Source organism: Corvus moneduloides, chromosome 1, assembly GCF_009650955.1.
Source record: "Corvus moneduloides isolate bCorMon1 chromosome 1, bCorMon1.pri, whole genome shotgun sequence".
NCBI lineage: Eukaryota > Metazoa > Chordata > Aves > Passeriformes > Corvidae > Corvus > Corvus moneduloides.
The window spans coordinates 124655201-124674447 of NC_045476.1; the positions used below are offsets into that span (position 1 = coordinate 124655201).

The 19247-nt window shown below is 39.2% G+C and overlaps 1 protein-coding gene across 1 annotated transcript; it reads left to right on the forward strand.

Moving 5' to 3' along the window:
• Positions 1 to 4875: 4875 nt before the first annotated feature.
• UBXN2B (UBX domain protein 2B) lies at positions 4876 to 18444 on the forward strand. The gene is made up of 9 exons (XM_032126027.1): positions 4876 to 5010; positions 7445 to 7545; positions 9068 to 9139; positions 10654 to 10813; positions 12362 to 12439; positions 13818 to 13927; positions 14206 to 14343; positions 14475 to 14636; positions 16789 to 18444. The coding sequence occupies exons 1-9, from the start codon at positions 4885 to 4887 to the stop codon at positions 16949 to 16951; spliced, it is 1110 nt and encodes a 369-aa protein (XP_031981918.1). The 5' UTR covers positions 4876 to 4884; the 3' UTR covers positions 16952 to 18444.
• The last annotated feature ends 803 nt before the right edge of the window (positions 18445 to 19247 follow it).

Sequence of the window (19247 nt, forward strand, 5' to 3'; positions counted from 1 at the left end):
TTCATCTCAGCTAACAGTCACATCCAGGAATATGTTTCCAATCCAGCTGAGTGCGTCTTCTATTTTTAGCTGACAAAATGTATCATCCTTTTTTGCTGTTTTGAAGTTGGATTCCACTTCCTTTTTTCTAGACAGCCAAATCTACCAAATAGATGCCCAAGTGAAGTGGAGATAACTTATTCATGCATCGGAAAAGGGAAACGTAGGGATAATGAAGTCTGCTCATTCTTCTGGGAGGCAGCCAGCCCATGCAGCTCTGGACAAGACACAGCAGATGATGTCCATGGTCCAAGTGAGGGGTCAAAATAGGTATGTAAGAGACATGGCAGGGGAGATGGGCCATTGCAGTGCAAGGACACTGGGGACACAAAAATGCTAATGGTACTTACAGAAGATGCTGGAGGTTCTAAAATGGCCTTAGGGAGGACAGAAGGGAAGAAGATGATATTTTGGCTCGGAACTGGAGAGGGATATAATGGGAGGAGATATACAGGGATAAATGGAAATAAGGAATGCAGGATATAGATTTGTGGGAATTTGGCTTCCTTAGTTCTGTTGAACTGTTTAATATGCCTATTTTTCCAGCTTGCCCCACAGCAGAAGCAGTGGAAAGTCTGTTGCAGACCCACCACCTGTAGACTTGCTCTCACATCGATGTAAATATGTCCTCACTGCTTTTCCTCATCAAGATGCTTTCCTACTGCAGTCTCATAAATCTGGTTTGCAGCAGTTGCTGCACTACAGACCAATTGTCAAACTTCTGAAACCTTCATCTTTGTCTGTACTATGTCTCTGCACCCATTACCTCTCCTGAGGGAGGCAAGGGCATAGCTACTGGAGCATCAAAATGAAATAAACATACATTAGCCCTGGCAGAATGAATTTAAATATCCTGATTTTCAGTGCATCTGCAGGAAAAACAGAAAGGCTTGATCTCAAAATAGCCTTAAAAAATACAATAAAATACCTACTTTACTTTTTATTTCACATGTATTGTATGTGGAAGGTTTGTCTGATATCCTTAAAGCCCTCTGTTGCCTTCTGTGTGTTTTTGAACCCTTGGGTCACATAGTGTGAACTGCAAGGTTAAGGTTGTCAGGGATCCTAATGACTTGTACATCCCTTTCAAAGGTATTGAAGTGACCAGCCTCAATTGTCCACTGTAACTGGAGGCAGTTCAGTTCTGCTCTTGTATGCTACAACTGAAGTTGTAGAAGCTATGCTACAACTGAAGCTCTGGAGTGCTTTTTTTGCTTTGTTTTGATGGGGGGTTTTTTATTTGACTGGTGGTTCTTTTTGTTGTTTCTCTCCTCTCTCAACCTTTCATTTTATTCTACTGTTTAGGTTTTGGCAGAAAACTTTGCCATGTGCAATTCTCATCAAGTAAAAGCCAAATACCTGTAATTTATAGACCCTGTAACTGAATGATACATTATTAAATCTTTTCATCATCCTAGATAAATATAACCAGCAAAAACCAAAATGCTATCCTTGATGAAACATTTGGAGACAACCAAACGGAGCAGGGAAATGAAGACACTGTTGCTCTTTTACAGTTATTGTAATATACAGTTTGTAACAAAATCCAATGCAAGTTGCAGAGTTAGGCCAAAGAAATTCTAGGTTGAAATGATGATGAAATAGCAGAATATTAGACCTCAGACACAACAAAAGGCCTATGAAAGTATTTTAACATACTGAGTTTAAGAACTGTAGTGGTTCAGAAATTAGAAATACACATAGATTTTTAAGAGACTGTGTTCTATTTGTTTTGGTGTTTGGTGGTGATTTTGTGAATCTCTCAGCCCCTAAAAAATTTCCTTTAATGTACCATACAATGTTATCAGTTGCAAACCAGCTGGTATATTGTTACCCTAGGCCATGACAACCCATTGTGTTCACCCCAAGCCTTTTCTTGTTCCTACATTATTTTCTATGGGAAATTTCCCTCTAACACAGTTTACTCCACAATCACAAAGCACAGATGCCCTCCTCCTTATAGCATTCCTCTCTTTCCAGCACAAGTTTCATGGGACTGAAGCTCATGGAGAAGCAATAGTATCAGGGAATTCCCACTGCTGCCCACTACTCACAAAACCAGGTTTAAAGGACAATACATTTTTGGCAAAAAACATGCAAATTAATTTAAATACAAACGCTATGTCAGCACTTACTCATTTGCTTCTTGGGTAGGAAAGATACAAGTTTTCTAATCAAGAAAATATTATAATTCACTGGGACTTCAGAAATACATTTAAAAGTATTTATCTTACTTATCTTCATTCTCCACACACTAGCATGGAGAACTCTGTCACTTTATATATGTACTTTTTAATTATTATTTTATTTTTACTTGTGTTTTTATGTTTGCTTCTGGACAGCACCAACACTGTAGTGAAATTTTGGGAAAAAAAGACCTGACTGCCAAAAAGAAGATGGTAAATGCTGCTAGTTTTAGTCTCTAGGAGGAAAATATCTAGGATAATTGAAGAGTATTTCAGACATAAAGAAAAAAAGGGTACCAAATTTAATTAAAGACCTAGAGCTGCCAGGTAGTAATTAACTGTCTTAAATCTATAGCTGTGTGAGAAAACATTGGTCACAAGAATAATGTTATGCAAATTAAAATGGATGCTTGGGTTGCACAAATTTAAATTTCCAGATATCTGTGACTACGTAAATTTCACTGAGAAAAAAAATTATGTGCTGATCTATATTCAGGTGATCTCTTGAAATGTTGTTGACAGCCTTAAGCAGAGGAGGCAATCACAGAGAAAGACAGACAGGAATAATGCCAATGTTTAGGGAAGATATGCCTGTCAAAATATGGAACGCCAAATTATAAAAAACCTGATTTTATAATAAAGTTATTTGGCTTTTAAAGTGATTACAGTTTAGACATCCTCTCTGCTAATTCAGTCTGCATCACCACAGGACATTTTGACTTAGACAGCAGCTGCGCACCATGTATCAACCCAAAGAAGGGTGAATGAAATAACATGTGACTACAGCTTTATGCTTGGCATAGTCCTCATACAAATGCTTCAAGTACAGGAGCCAACTAAGGGGAGATCCTATTTCTATTCAGGTTCCTTCTTTTCCTAAATCAAGCAAAGAGTTCTTTGCAACCATACATCATCAGCATATAAAGTTCAAAATGTGGGAGCTGCATGAAATGTATTATATATGCAATGTTATATAAATATGTATACATAAAATATATCTCCTCAGTACTTCCGTTCTTCTTTGTCAAGCACACAATATAGTTCTGTAAAAAAAAACCCCAATCATTCATATCTACATACTCCATAAGAACAATATTGTCACCAGTGTAGAGACCACTGTCACCAGTGTCACCATTGACCCTTGAGATGGATCTGGGTACCGGACCGTGGTTTTTCCTGTGTTGTTTGTGGGCTGGGACAGACTGTTTTGTCTGCATTCTCATTGAGGGTTTGGATGGCTATGAAGGCATGAAGTGCACAGTTTAATAGTGCAGCTTAAACGATTCTATGAGATCTCAGCTCCATTTGCCACCATTACCAGCATTTCTGGGCTGTAAGCCAGTGTCAACAGGGTCTAGAGAGATTGATTATAAAGCAGCAGGTGTTTGAGCTGAACAGCCCTAGAAAAAACTGAGGATGGTTAGCTGGCCATTCCAGCTGCAGCTTCCCAGTACCGCAGTTCAGCTTTCAGGTCACAGTCAAGAGGTCTTCATCCTGTCTAGGCTGGAGTTAATTTTCCATAAATGCTGTGTTTTGAATTTGTGACTGAAAACCAGTGTTGGTAACATAATGGTGCTTTGGCTATTGTTGAGCAGGGCTTACACAGCATCAACGCCTTTTCTGCTTCTCACCCTGCCCCACCAGCGAGAAGGCTGGAGGTACACAAGGAGCTTGGAGGGGATGCAGACAGGACAGCTGACCCCAAACGACTACAGGGACACCCCATAAAATATGGCATCATGCTCAGTGTATGGAGCTGTTTTAAGGAAAAGAGAAGACAATCCCAAGATGAAGGGTCTGTCTGGATGAGAACCACCAGGAGTGAAGTCAGGAGAACTGAGCAGTAACTGGGGGAAAGAGAAGGGTCCAGAGGAGGGCAATGAAGCTGGTGAAAGGTCTGGAGCACAAGTCTTTTGAAGAGCAGCTGGGGGAGCTGGGGTTGTTTCGACTGAAGAAAAGAACTCTCAGGGGTGACCTTATGACTCTCTACAACTCCCTGAAAGGAGGCTGTAGCCACGTGAGAGTTGGCAGCTTCTCCCCAGCAACTGGTGACAGCATGAGAGAACATAATCTTAAGCTGTGCCACGAGAGGCTTGAGTTGAACATTTGGAAGAATTTCTTCACAGAAAGGGTGATTAGACATTGGAACAGGCTGCCCAGGGAGGTGGCGGAGTCACCGTCCCTGGAGGTGTTTAAGGAAAGAGTGGACGTGGCACTCTGTGCCATGGTCTAGTTGAGGTGGTGGTGTTCAGTCACAGGTTAGACTCGATTTCAGAGGTCTGCTCCAGTCTATTTGAGTCTGTGAAAGGTAATTCTGGCAGTGGGCGACCGTGACCATCGACTCCTTGACCGCCGACTCAAAATGGACCTCGGACTCAAATGGAGGGAAGAACTGTACCTTCACAGTAAGTAGCATGAGAAGCGAGACGTACAACTAGCCAACAGGGCTTTGAGTACTAACTGATAGACAAGCTATGCAATTCGCAACCAATGAATGCTGATGGTTTTGTTTGCTGAAGTGCATAAGCACTATGGGAGCCGGCCCTCAGCCGGCCTCGGGCCGGTGCGCTGGGTACGGCACGGCTCCTCCCGTTGCCATGGCGGCCGCCCCGGCGGCACTGGCCCCGCCCCGCCCGGCCCTCGCCACCGCCTCCACAAGATGGCGGACGGCGGGGCAGCGCCCGCGCAGCCGGACGGGGATGTGCCCGCGGCTCCAGCCGCCGCTGGCCGCAGGGACCGGCAGCCCCGGAGCGGCGGCCGCCCGCCCAGTGCCCGGGATTTGCAGGTGAGAGGGCGGAGGTGCGGCCCCGCTGCCGGGGCGGGGCGGGGCGGGGCCGGGCAGAGCGTCGCGTCCCCTCGGGGGCGCCCCAGGCCGGTGCTGAGGGCAGCGGGCGCTGCGCGGGTCTCCTGCCGGGGCTGCCCCGACGTGCCCTCTGAGCCCAGTCGGCTTTTCTTCCTTCAGCTCCCACGCCCCTTTTGAGGCTGGGAAGGGAAGGATGCCTGTGGAAGAGAGCTAGGCCCCTTAGGAAACGGCGGGTGCTCAGTTCTCCAAGGAACGGGAAGGACTCTCCCAACACTTCACCAGCTGTGTTTTAACTGTTCTTGAAGCTATTTCAGTGTCATTGCATTCCTTGATTATTTGATAGGAATGTCTTGTCCCGCATGAAAGTGTCAGTCTCCGTAGATGCGGTATAAGACTAAGGACAAGACCTTTTCCCAGGTGCATGTGGGAAAAGTAGAGTGTGATCACAAATATAATTCAGCATTGGTACTTAAATGCTTAATTACAAACCCTTTTAGCAGTATTCCTTTTTTTGCATGTGATTTGACACTTTCTGAAGGTTTGAAATATTTTAACGAGAAATTGATTGGAAAACAGGTAAAACTTAGTAACTGAAACTTCCCCTATTCTGTTTAATTATACATAATTAACAGAGAAAGATGGGCATAGTTTTTTTTCTTGGTTACTATTTGGAATTTTCATAGGTTCTTTTTCGGATTATTTTTGCTGCAGTCATAGGGTGCTTTGAGTTGGAAGGGACCTTAAAGATCATCTAGTTCCAACCTCTATGCCATGGAAAGGGACACCGTCCACTAGACCAGGTTGCTCAGAGCCCCATCCAGCCTGGCCTTGAACACTCCCAGGGATGGGGCATCCACAACTTCTCTGGTAAACCTGTTCTGATGCCTCACTACCCTCTGAGTAAAGAATTTCTTCCTAATACCTAATCTAAATCTCTCCTCTTGTAGTTTAAAATCATTCTGCCTTGTCCTATCACTATGCCTATGTAAAAAGTCTCTCTCCCTGTTTTTTTCTAAGTCCCTTTTAAGTACTGAAAGCCCCCAGTGAGGTCTCTGTGGAGCTTTCTCTTCTCCAGTGTTACTGTTGTATTGGGATTGCTTTATTATTATTTCCATATGTAACAGTAATAAAGTCTATGTTGATACTTTTGGTTCACAAGGTCTTAGTTAACTGAAGCAGACTGGCATCTTGGGTAGCTGCCTACTGATAAAGTGTTAAACCCCAAGGAAGTACCCTCCTGGGTCTGTACTTGATTTGTGGTGCCACCAAAAGAGATGGGTTATGAGGAAAGCACAGAAGCCTGGCTATGCCCATCTATGCTCTCTCAGCATCCCTCAGTCCTTGGATTAGGGATGATAATGGGGTGTGTTGTCTATGACTTACCCATCAGCTTTACGAATCTGAAAGGTACTTTCTTCTATCCTCCAAGAGAATGGAGGCCTTCAGCAGGTTTGGTTTTGGTTTTTTTTTTTTGGCTGTCTTTACTCAATTTAATTTTTTTAATGGCTATAATTCCTCATATGTATTTTTTTTCTCTGCAGAAAATACCTCACAATATTATAGAAACAACAAAAAATAATATGGGATTAGCACCCTGTGTTCCTAGCAGTGTGTTTTCAAGGACAGATGATGTTTCATTTTCTTTTAATGTGTATTCCTTCTACATAAAACTGTAATGAAATTTTAGCCTACTACCTTTTCTGGTGTGTATGATAAAATGTTAATGTCAGTTGCATAGTGTGAACAGAATGGTTTGGGGACAAAACTAAGGATGATTTGACAAAGTAGAGTATTATGCAGAGCAAAAGAAAGATTGTTGAAAGGACATTGCAGGTCCCTTGCATAACTTTCTAAGAATGGACTTGCCAGTGATAATGGCTGCATTTCAGGGATCTTTGTGAAAAAGTTGTTGGGGTTTTTTTAAGTATTTGTGGAGTGATCTCTTGAATGCAAGCCAGCTAGGCTGAATTTGTTCTTCATCCCAATACAAGCTTATTTGAATTATGTTTTTACATTTCTATGTAAAATGTTTGTAGAATTTATTATTGTTTGCTATCAGAGGGTTAGCTAGATGCTTTATTTCAATTTGTTCCCATTAATGAGCTGATGCTTAATATCTTTGTGTGTATTTACTCTCATGACTGAATCTAATACAGGCTGTACATAGCCAGTGAAGCAGTGGAAACCAAAGGGTAGAAGAGTACAAGTTCCAAGTCATAATGGCATTTAAGCATTGTGTAGTTTGGTTTTTTTTTCCATAAAACAGAAAGGAAGTTGAATTTTAGTTTGGGTTCCTCATGTTGATGTTTCTAATTTTCTGGAGAGATGCATATTTCACATTCTTTTTTGTCTTATTTCTATTCTGTATGTAGTTCTAGAGTTACAGACTTACAAAAAAGAATTCTGTTTCCTACAGCTGGCCTTGGCAGAGTTATATGAAGATGAAGCTAAAAGGCAGTCATTGTGTTCTGACAAGCCAGCAGCTACAAAGACCAGTAACCCAAAGGTATCACAGAGGTAATACGTGTTTTGTTTTTCAGAAATGTGTGGATAGGTGTCGTATTAGCTAAAAAAACTTTGTCATTCTTACTTGATCCCCTCTTTGTATAAAAAGCAATCTACAGCAAGTCAGAATCAAAAATTGTGAGTCCCTGCAATAATGTATTGTCTGTCTTCTCAGAATGCTTTTTAAATTTATTTATTTAGGAGCCTTTGTACTAATTGGTATTCCAGGTATTTCAAAACACTTTAACCCCACTTCATATAAGATGCTATAAGCAAAATGCTGTGTTGCTCTTTCTTTACACAGACAGAATTTGGAAATTTGCTGTATCAGAAAATTACTGCAGTTCTTTGCTTCTTCAAAGTTCAGCAAAGCGGCAGCTTGTGTGAAACTTGGCAAGTGAGCTGCTTTCAGGGTTTTATTTATGTCAGTGTCTGATGAGGCAAATAATGATTCTAAAATTTTTTTGTAGGTTCCTTAGTAGGCTCCTATTGGGGTGACAGAAATAAGAAGGGCTTCTTAATGAATTTTTCTGGGTTGGGCAGGTGGAAGGAAAGACACATACCTATATTTCAGTCCAGCTTTTGCTAACCTACAGTGTTTGCAGTTCACATAACATTTGAAGATTCAGTGTAGTCTTGTATTTTTTAAATAAAACAATCTTTCCAGTTTTTAATTATTTTTAAAAAATAATTTAAAGACGTCTTTATAACATTACTAACAGTGATGCCATGCATGGCATGTCTTGTATGTGTCTTGTTTTTCAATCACTGCTGCCAATATGGATCTCTGTGTTTAAGGAGGTCAAGCAACAGAAAAGATCTTAGTCACCAGTCATGCTTCAGGTGCACTGCAAATGCAGATCTCTTCAGGAAGAGAGATTTTTAGCAGAGCGTGCAACCCTTGGAAGTGTGGGGGTTTTGAGGTTTTTTGTTTCTTTTGGTGAAACCACCTAAGATGACTAACCAGCTACATAGGAAAAAAGTTTACGAATAAAGCAAATAGCTCCATTTACCAATACATATCATAAAGTTAAAACTTCCTACTCCCAGTCAAAGGAAAAGCTGCAATACTGTATCTCAAACACTTCAGTGTGATAGTTGGCAAATACTTTTTATTTGTTGGCATTCATTCTGCAATCTGTGTGAGAAGGAAGAGATGAATTAGTAGACTTCAGTTTGCTCTCAGATGAGCAGTGCATTAATTGCGTGGAAACAGTGCTGCTCTTCTATGCTAACATAGAATAGTTCAGTTGGAATAGGCCTATTGTGACCATGCAGTCCAACTGTTAATGCAAAATGACTCTGCCATACATGTGCCCTTTCCTGCTTATTCACTGAGAAGCATTCATGGCTGTGTACTTTGGCAAAAAACAAAAACAAAAAACAAACCAAACCCAAAAAACCAACCGAAACCCCAAAAACCAAAAAACACAACTTGATATCCTAAGTTTTTGAAAAATAAGTAGCTTCAGAAGTTAGATATGAAGTTTATGTGCCAGTCATCCTCAAATGTTTTTTTTTATTCTCTTGGCAGTCTTAAACTGGATTCTCTTAAAAGGCTGAGAAAACCAGAGAGAAGCATGAGCGATGACAAAGAAAACCAAAGGTATTTTTAAAACAAAATGGAAAAAATAATTTAACAATTGTGAAAGTAGTTGGGGTTTGTGTCACATTCGCACTGTGCTCCGTCCTGTTTTTTCAAAATGCGTGTGAGCTAGGTCTGTCCTGCAAAGAGCTAGGGGACTTATTAGAGTGTTAGCTGTACACTCTTGTCATAAAATTATATTTAGTAGAATCTGACTGGAGTGATGTAGGACCTGTAGATGCCTTAACCTGTATTGTTGCAAAGGTTGTAACTTACACTTGTACTCAAAACCTTTTTTGCCTTTCTCGAGTATCCTGAATTGTTCTGTGTATCTATTGCTCAAATATTTGAGTACTTCCTTTCTTTCTTGAATACAAATTCTGATAAGAATTGCTGTTTCATCTCCTTACCACTATTTTTCTTTCAGATCTAAAAATTAAAGATTTTCCATATAAATGGTAGTTGGGGTAATAAATACAGATTTATGTACAAAGGGGACATGTTACTTAGGGATTGACAATTATGTGGCATTATAAAAACAGTATGAATGTACAGTACCTTCATACCCAATACTGTGTTTTGGTAATTGTAAAATATGGTGGAATCAACACATTATAAAATCGTTGGTCTTGGAGATAGTTTCACATGGATTAATTGACTTGCCTTACCCCAAGTGGTTAAGGGTAAAAGTTGAGGAAAGTAGAAGGCATTTATTAATTATTAATGCTTCCTGTAATCAAAGACAAAACAGATTTGACAGGTTTTGATTTATATACAGATATTTTTATAGCATCTATTTCATTAGTATTTAGAGATTATAGTGCCTTTCTCAAGATAATTCTCGAGGAATATCTTGATCCTTATAATCAAACAGGTACAGTTTTGAACAGAATTATTTGTAGTTCAACAGTTTGTCTTCAAGACCTAGTAATGGTGCTGTGGTGAAGAAAACACCTACAAATTAGCTTTCACAACAGTTTCTGCTGGTTTTAAAATGCCTTGAAAGGTTAATTAAATTTATTAGAAAATTTCCATTTCTGATACTGTCAGGAAGGGAAGTATGCTAGATGTTTGAATTAAAAAATCAAATTGTAGCACTGTTCCGGTTTTCCAAGAATAGTTTTATACTTGTTCTGCTAAGGTGGTGTTAGCTGTGAATTTATATTCTATCCAGTCCAGACACAGTCCCATGCACAGGACACGCCTAAGGAAATCAGTCTTTCTGGGAATAGGTGACAGCCACATAAGGTGCTCGGCTGCATCAGGACTGTGTTCACTTAAAACTTACAGCTTTGCCCCCTAATCTCTGGGATCTGCTCCAGAAGGCACCTTGGTTCTTTGTTAGTCAAATGTCTTTAGTGTAGTGCTGCTTGGATTGTTGGGAAGGTCAGAACCAAGTGAAACATTTATCAGAATGAAAAGGTTTTGTGCCAAATTTGTCTCTTTGTTCATTAATTTTTTTTCTTCTGATGGAAAGAGAAAAATTGTGCTTGTCATTTAAAGCATTGTTGCTTATGTGCATTACTATTCTAAAGATTTTATTCAGGTGACTCAGAATATAGAGGATTACAGATTTCTGGGGCTTCCAATAATCCGAGTAAAATTGTTGCTGAACTCTTCAAGGAAGCAAAAGAACATGGGGCTGTCCCATTAGATGAAGCCTCGAAAGCATCTGGTGATTTCAGTAAAGCTAAGGTAAAAGTTAAGAGATGTTTTGATCTCTCTTTACATTTGTGTCTCTAAAATTCATAAAACCACAGGAGAGCAAGTGCCCTTTTCTGTGATTTGTGAATAGCAGATTTGCTCAACACAGGTTTATATTGTCTGTGCTCAAATAGCTTGCTCTAGAAAATAAAGGAAAAGAACCACACTATTTCAGAGGAAATCATTAGAAATCATCATGAACTGGAATTACATGCTTTGTTTTCAATTACATTTGATTCAATAAGAATCCAGACTAAATTTGCATCCCAAATCAAAATCTCTTACCTGTAGCATTGCTCCTAGAGAGTAGTGGTCAACAGTTAAGTGTCCATATGGAGGATGGTGACAAGGTATCCATAGAGGGACCAGTGCTGTTTAATGTCTTCATCAGTAACACAGACAGTGGGGTCGAGCACACCCTCAGCAAGTCTGCAGGTGGCACCAGGCTGAGTGTTGCAGTTGATGTGCCTGAAGTCTGGGATGCCATCCAGAGGGACCTGGACAAGCTGGAGAAGTGGGCTCATGGGAGCCTCATCAGGTCAACAATGCCAGGTGCAGGGTCCTGCATCTGCATCAGGGCAACCCCCAGGATCAACACAGGCTGGAGAATGTAGGAAGTGAGAACAGCTCTGGAGAAGGGCTTGGGGGTACTGGTGGATGAAAAGTTGGACATGACCCAGCAGTGTGTATTCACAGCCCAAATATGTCCTGGGCTGCATCATAAGAAGTGTGGGCACCAGGATGAGGAAGGTGATTCTGCCCCTCTACTCCACTCTGGTGAGACCCCACTTGAAGTGCTTTATCCAGCTCTGGGGTCCACAGCACAAGAAGGGCATGGACCTGTTAGAGTGAGTCCAGAGGAAGGCCACAAAAGTAATCAGAGGAATGGAGCATCTGTCCTATGAGGAAAGCCTGAGAGAGTTGGGACTGTTCACCCTGGAGAAGACAAGGGTCTGGGGAGACCTTATTGCAGCCTTCCAGTAGTTAAAGGGGGCCTATAAGAAAGATGGGGATAGATTTTTTAGCAGGGCTAGTTTTGGTAGGACAAGGGGTAAAGGTTTTAAACTAAAAGAGGGTACATAAAAGAGGATATAAGAGAGACATTCTTTACCATGAGTGTGGTAAAACACTGAAACAGGTTGCTCAGGGAGGTGGTGGATGCCCCATTCCTGGAAACATTCAAGGTCAGGTGGGACCAGACTCTGAGCAACATGATGAAGTTGAAGATGTGCCTGCTTGTCACAGGGGAGCAGTTGGTGACCTTTAAAGGTCTCTTCCAAACTGAAGTATTCTATGATTCTTATATTTGAAAAAGTATACAGAACAGAAGCTGAAATGTGTCACACAAAGCTTGCTTAGCCTGATTATGGCTGCTAGATACAATTTTCCACTTAGAAAATACATGATAGAACAGTACTTGCTTTTTATTGCAGAAGCAAGCTTGTGGATGGCTTTTTTTTTTTTTTTTCACCCAGGTAAGAATTTTAATAAACTGTTTCAGAGAAATGTTTTATAAGCTTTTCTATGTATTTTTTTCAGTCATTTTCTGGTGGTGGATACAGATTGGGTGACTCATCACAAAAGCACTCTGAATACATATATGGAGAAAATCAGGATGTAAGTAAAATTTATAGCAGAAAACAAAACCTCTAACAGAGGCCTGCTTAATCATGTTTACAGTTTGAAATGCCAGTATTACAGTAACTATGTCTATGAGGAAAAAATAATATCTAAATATTAGATACGTGCTCAGTAGAAATTGTTGAAGTGTCCATAGAGAACAGATGTTCATTGGGTATCCCCTAAGGCCTCCATTATGGAATTGTCAAATGTAAATTACTTTAAAATTCTTAGCACACCTCCTTTTCAGTTACTTTCCATCAGGTGTTGTCTTGGATTCTCTTAGTTATGCTAACATTTTAATCCTTCTGGGAATGGATTCTTCTTGTGGCTTGCAAAGCAGCCAGTCTCAGACTGGAGTGCATGGATGTATTCTAGGAAAGGTGAAGCAGCAGGTTAGAGGCCTTTCTTTCCTATCACTTAAAAACCAGGGTGTGAAGGAGAGGGTGGGGAAAAACAAAGTTCTCTGCACTTTGCTATTTTTGTGAATGGCTAAAGCAAATCTTCAGCTTGTCTAGAAACAAACCCAAGAAATTACTAAGGCCCAGAGGATGTGGTTCCGGCTAGGGGGTGCTGTCGTGCCACACAAGGAGCTGCTAACTTCAGTAACAGCTTCTACTTCTGCTCTTCAGTAATCGTTCTACTCTCCAAGTAACAGCCAGCTGTAGCCAGCCAAAATCTTGTTGCAGTGGACTTACCATAACTGGGAGCAGAATTAGTTTTCTAAGGGAAGCCAGTTTTACTGGCTAGGAAAGTCTAGTTTTGCTGGATGGCAAAGGACTTAGAAGGAAGAGAGGTGCAGGTTTTGAAGCTGAAACGTCCTGGCTGGACCTTTCATGTAGGATGTAGCAAAATAAGAAGGGAGCAAAGGGAGCTGGTTTCCAGAATTCTTAGCATTTGAACTTAATGGAGCTACTTTCAGCTTGTTGGAGCTCAGCATGTAATAATTTGAGGAAAGTGTAGGTTTTGCTGTAACAGATTTATCAGCAGTAATTTGTAATTTTATGGGTTTATTTCTTAATTTATCAATAAAAATGTTTACTGCTTTTGAAAGTAACTAGAACACTGCAAAGATCACTACCCTCACTATGTCATACTTTGTCATGGATAGCAGATTAAGAGATTCTTTTTCCCAAGGTAGGAAAGTGGTCTAGAAGAAGATAGTAGTCTATAACTATTGGGATTTTTCAAAAAGAATCTAACAGTGACAGGTACAGTGCAATGTATTGTTCTTATTTTGTCATTTGCCTTCTTTCTGTCGTCTGGTACAAAATCTGTTAAGTATAGATCAAAACTTCTATAACTAGTCTGTATGAAATTGTACTACCTTATTTGTCTTTCTTCACTTTTTTATTTCACTGGTTTTGCTTCATAGGTTCAAATTTTGCTGAAACTGTGGAGAAATGGATTCAGTTTAGATGATGGCGAGTTGAGATCCTATTCAGATCCAACAAATGCTCAGTTTCTTGAGTCTGTTAAAAGAGGGTGAGTTAAAATGTTAAAATGTTAAAGTTAAAAACCTTTTGAGGTATGTCTTTGGAGTGAAGTAAAATGCTTTCTCCACATGCTTATTAAAAGTTCCAGACTTCTTCTTTGCCTGAACCCATAAAATATGGTTTGTATTTGTCACCAGATGCATGGGGCAACGTGACTTTCAAAGTAGACATAATATTACTATTGACTCATACTGTGTGTGTACTTTTTGGATAATTTTTTTTTGCAGTCCACGATGTAATTGGAAAATTTTTATTTTTGTAATTAAGGGAAATTCCTGTGGAACTGCAGCGACTTGTTCATGGTGGCCAGGTTAATTTGGGTATGGAAGATCACCAAGAACAGGAATATGTGAAGCCCAGACTGCGGTTCAAAGCTTTCAGTGGCGAAGGGCAAAAACTTGGAAGGTGAAAAAAGCTAGAATCTCTGTTCTGTGCTCTGTATTCATATGCTGTTTCATTCCTGTGACTGAAAATTTCAGACTACTTTGTCATGGTTCTGTTAGTAACATCTGGTTTGGTTTTTTCCAATCCTATAGCCTTACACCTGAAATAGTCAGCACACCTTCTTCCCCAGAGGAGGAGGAGAAATCCATTCTTAATGCACCTGTTCTGATTGATGATTCCATGCCAGCAACTAAAATTCAAATTAGATTAGCAGATGGAAGCCGATTAATACAAAGATTTAATCAAACACACAGGTAAATTGATTCTGCATCAACGCAGGTAACATTAACTATTTCGATAAGTTTGTGTTTTGTCATTAAATGAGTCTCAGCAAGACATCAAAATGGGGGAAATACCAGCCTTGCTGAAGTGTATAGTTCTGTGTCACTTTCATTACATGGATGTATGATAAACTGACTGTCAAAAATTCTGTACTTGGAAACACAATATATTTGATAACTGCAACTTTTATACAAACTTTTATAACCAATTATGTCCTTTGATTTTTTTAACGACATAATACAAGCCGTAACTCTTCCCAGGACAACTGAAATCTGGATAGCCCCACTATGTAGTCATCCCAGCCCTGGGCCCTCCTTGGGAGGACCAGGTGGATGACTTGGGAAACACTGTGAAAGCACTTCATTACGAAGTGTGGAGTATAGTCTCGATTGGAATATAGTCCACACTATGGGCAGAGAAATCCTGTGGCCCATAATCAAGAATTCCAGCTTTCTACCTTGTTATACTCAAGGCTGTGACAAAACATGTCACAGATATAAGTGTAGATGGCAGCCCATATGCAGAAGGGTATATAGATACTTTATGCTTGTTTGCAATTCCAGCATGTGGGTTGGACATAATACTGAGAACCTACTTTTTGTTTTGGGTGGTCATCTCCTAAGAACTGGCAATGTGTGAACATGATGGAGGTTTTAGATTTGTTAGTAGCTTTGCTGATTAGAGCTTGCCACCAATTTTATTGACACTGTTGGGGCAGTGCCACAAATAGTGTTGGCCAACCCCATTTATTTGTCTAAGAGGTTGTGTTAGTGCAAGGTTCTGCAAAGCTCCACTCTCCACTGTGTGGCTGAGAGAACTTTGGGCAGAGGGCAGAGATTTGGGCAGCAGTTCTATCCATGCTTAAACAGTGTTAAAAGTCAGCCTTGATTTGAAATCTGCACAATTGTGTTAGAGCATGGCTGCAACTTGAATCCTGACTTGGAGATGGTGTTACCATGGACCCAATTCCGTGTTAATGTTGTTACATGGATAGCTCATCTGTTTCCTTTTTTTCCTCCTGGCTCAGAATAAGGATGATGTGTAGCTTTTTTTACCTGACAGTGTACACAGACTACAATGAGGAAATTTTAGGTGAGATGCCAGTAGCAATATTTTTTGATACTTTTGACCTGATAATATATCCTAAGAGTACAGGCTCAGATCCTTTCTTCACAGCAACTGCTGGAGAAGTGACTGAGACAAACCATGGGGCTTATTGAGAGCCTCTGTAGCTGAGTTGTGTGTTCTTCTGTCTGCCTGAAAGTGTAGAAGTGGTAAACTTGCCAGTAACATCTGTAACAACCAAGGTTGTGTTGACATGAGCTTATTTTAATCATTATTAACTTTCTCTTGACTGTGAATCTTTATGGTTATCTTTGACATAAATATGATCAAAATCAGCTGCTAAAGTGCGTAACTTATGTCATAGGCCTTGAAGACTGGTAGAAAGCTGAAATCCCTGCTTATTTGGCTGCAGTATATTTGCCAACTTAATTACAAAACATCTTCACAGATTTATTCTCATCTTAGTGTCTTAATAGAAAAACCTCAAATGTCAGGATTTTATCTCTAAAGTACTTTTTTTTAATCTGTGTCTTATAAAATTAAATTATTCTTGTTGATGTGATTGTTTTATTAACTCTTGTTCAGAAGTTTACTGCCAAGTGAGAGTAGGAGAAACCTCTTGCTTTTGAAGTACATTAGTAATTCCCCTCTACTTTCTCTTCACTTTGACCATATATTTTAAGATTCTCTCTTCCATTAATAATTTCACCTTTTTTGGAATATACTAATTAATGAAACTTTTGACAGTGATGTTGAAATTACTTGGCTTCCTGTGTTATGTATCAGTTTGCAATATAATTCCATGTTACAAATTTTGTTTCTATTCCTTGAGAAAACAAGCAACATTCACTATAATTTTTCAGGGTTTTTTTTATGCAAGAGTCAAAAAATTGTAGGCTACAATCATTAGTTATCTGGATCAAAAAGAAATGTGAAATCTAGAACTTACTTATTGGTTTAGTCTGCTTGATGGTTTTGTGTTCTCTGATCATCTTAATGTTCAGAGATATATGTCAGATGGAATCATACAGAGTTTTCATATCCATATCCTTTTCACAGGATTAAGCATATTCGAGATTTCATTATCCAGTCCCGTCCAGCTTTTGCAACAACGGATTTTGTTCTTGTGACTACCTTTCCAAATAAAGAGCTAACGGATGAAAGCCTGACGCTGCAAGAAGCAGATATACTTAACACTGTGATTCTTCAGCAATTAAAGTAACCTTACGGTTGTTGTACAGCCCAGGGACCCTGCTGTACTGTCATACAGTATGTTTCCAAAAGATGAAAGAAAGGAGATATCAGTGTCTTTTTATTTCCTCATTTCCAGGGATCATATTTTTGGATTTCATGTCTTCCAGCTATAACATATCTAACTTTTTTATTTTAATTTCTCAAGATTATTCAAACTTCTTCAATATTAAAATTAAGCTTCTGTATGTTAGTATGTTTCAAACCACATCTTATACTAAATGTGAAATGAGATAGGACTTTGTGACTCGTTGTTTTGAGGGGGGTGGGGGAAGGAGCATTTTCTGAAGGGGACAGTATCTTTCATACAGTTGGTAAGATTTGCACTATGGAAATGTTCTATGCTGCACTGACAAACAGCCATTTGAAAACTTAGACTGTAGGTTATGTTTACCTTGCAAACTGTATTAAGGTGTTCTTTTTAATAGGTTTACAGATAATTAATGCCCTAATATAATTTTTGTACGTTCTATTTGTAGTGTTTCATAGTGCAGTATAATATTTATATTCTAGTTTTTATGTCGTTTTCCTTGTATTGTTGCTCATATGAGTGAATCAGTTCAGGAGATGCAAACCTCAGCTGCTGCAGACTATGATAGAATGTTCTTATTTGTATTCTAGTTGTACTACTTGTGATGAAAATAAATACGAATTTTTTTCTTCTTGGAAGTTAGAGAAATGTGAGAGACCACTGTCATCTGGGGAAATTATGTGATTTAGAGGAGGCCTGTGGTCATTTTGAATCTGAGTATGCAGTTGGACCCACTGCAGTGACATGATTCTTTACACAGTTACTTACACAACCCCAAATAAAAATACACTGAGGTGCACAAACACAGAACTGGTCTGCTTTTGTGCATGCAAGTGACAGCATAAATGTGTTGATTGGTCACGTATTTTTGATCTGAATTTCAGTTCTTTATATTTGTAATTTTGGCCAAAGGCATTTTGTAGTATTCAGTGGGGATTTGGTTGTGCAGCTTTCACTGTTCTTGTTTGGAAGCTGTGTAATTAAACCCCTTAATCTTTGAAATTGTGTATTTTTTCACATAACTTGCCCCAACACTGCAGTAAGCAGGTAGGAGTCTTATGTTGGGGGAAACTGGCTGCTGTGCTTTAGTAGTGTGGAGTTTTTTAGTATTTTTGGATTTATATCAGATGAGTGGATCACACTGTGAAGGAGAGTAGATGGGCTGTACCTCTTATATCAATATATGTGTTAAAAATTGTTGTTTCCATGATTATTTTGTTCTGAAAATACTAGTACTTGTTTATTTATGTTAAGGTTATAATTGCTTAGTATATTCTTACGTTTTTACCTCAAAGTAGATATTTGACTGAGTAGATTTTAAACATGCAATTGTATTTGAAGTATTTTGTTTTGCATTCTGAATATCTGCATGATTTTAATCATAATTCATTTCATGTGCTAAGTAATTAAAGTTTTATGTTAAAGATTGCAGACAAGACTTCTTGTATTATTCCAAATTTATGTTGTGATAAAGTGGTGATTGTGTTGTGGGCCAAATATTTAAGCCTAACAGAAAGGAATTGTCATGTACTATGCATATATTTTATATACTATATACTAACAATTCTCTATATAAATGCAAGGCCAAAGTTTGTGATACCAATTTTGAGCAGTCTGTGGTTTGGGCATATTTCAGTTCAGAATATAGGTAAAGTTATATTGCTTATTACTTCTGAAGACCGTTATTGATTAAGGAATGATGTATGAAGAAAAGGGGTTCACTAAATCGTTGAATTGTTTCCCTCTTATGCCAAAACCTACAACTACATATTATCACAGTCTCTTTGTTTCAAATACCTGTTAAATCTTAGTATTTAATAGCAGCTGAGAGTAACTGAGGGTCCCAGAAGTTGACATTATTTTGTCAAGCACTAAGAAAATGTATCAATGCTTATATATTTAAAATACTTCATTGTTTCTCAGTACCTGAAAGCCTATGGAATCTTCCATCTCATAATTTTATGTGATAACTTTTATTACCATAAATTCTCACTCATTTAGCTAACATCTTGGCATTTTTGGCACAAAACTGTTCATTGAGTGCAGACCTATGTGGATATGCAGTTAAGGGAGAAAGAACTCCGTAGAGGGTGATGATCTTCCCTCACAGTAAGTTTGGTAAACTTGGGAGTTCCATTTAGTTTCCGTTAAATGCAGGTAATAATCCTACTGTTTGCTCTTGTAGGCAGCATATGAAAGGCTTAGACTTCACCTCTGCTTGACTTTCCTAGAGATC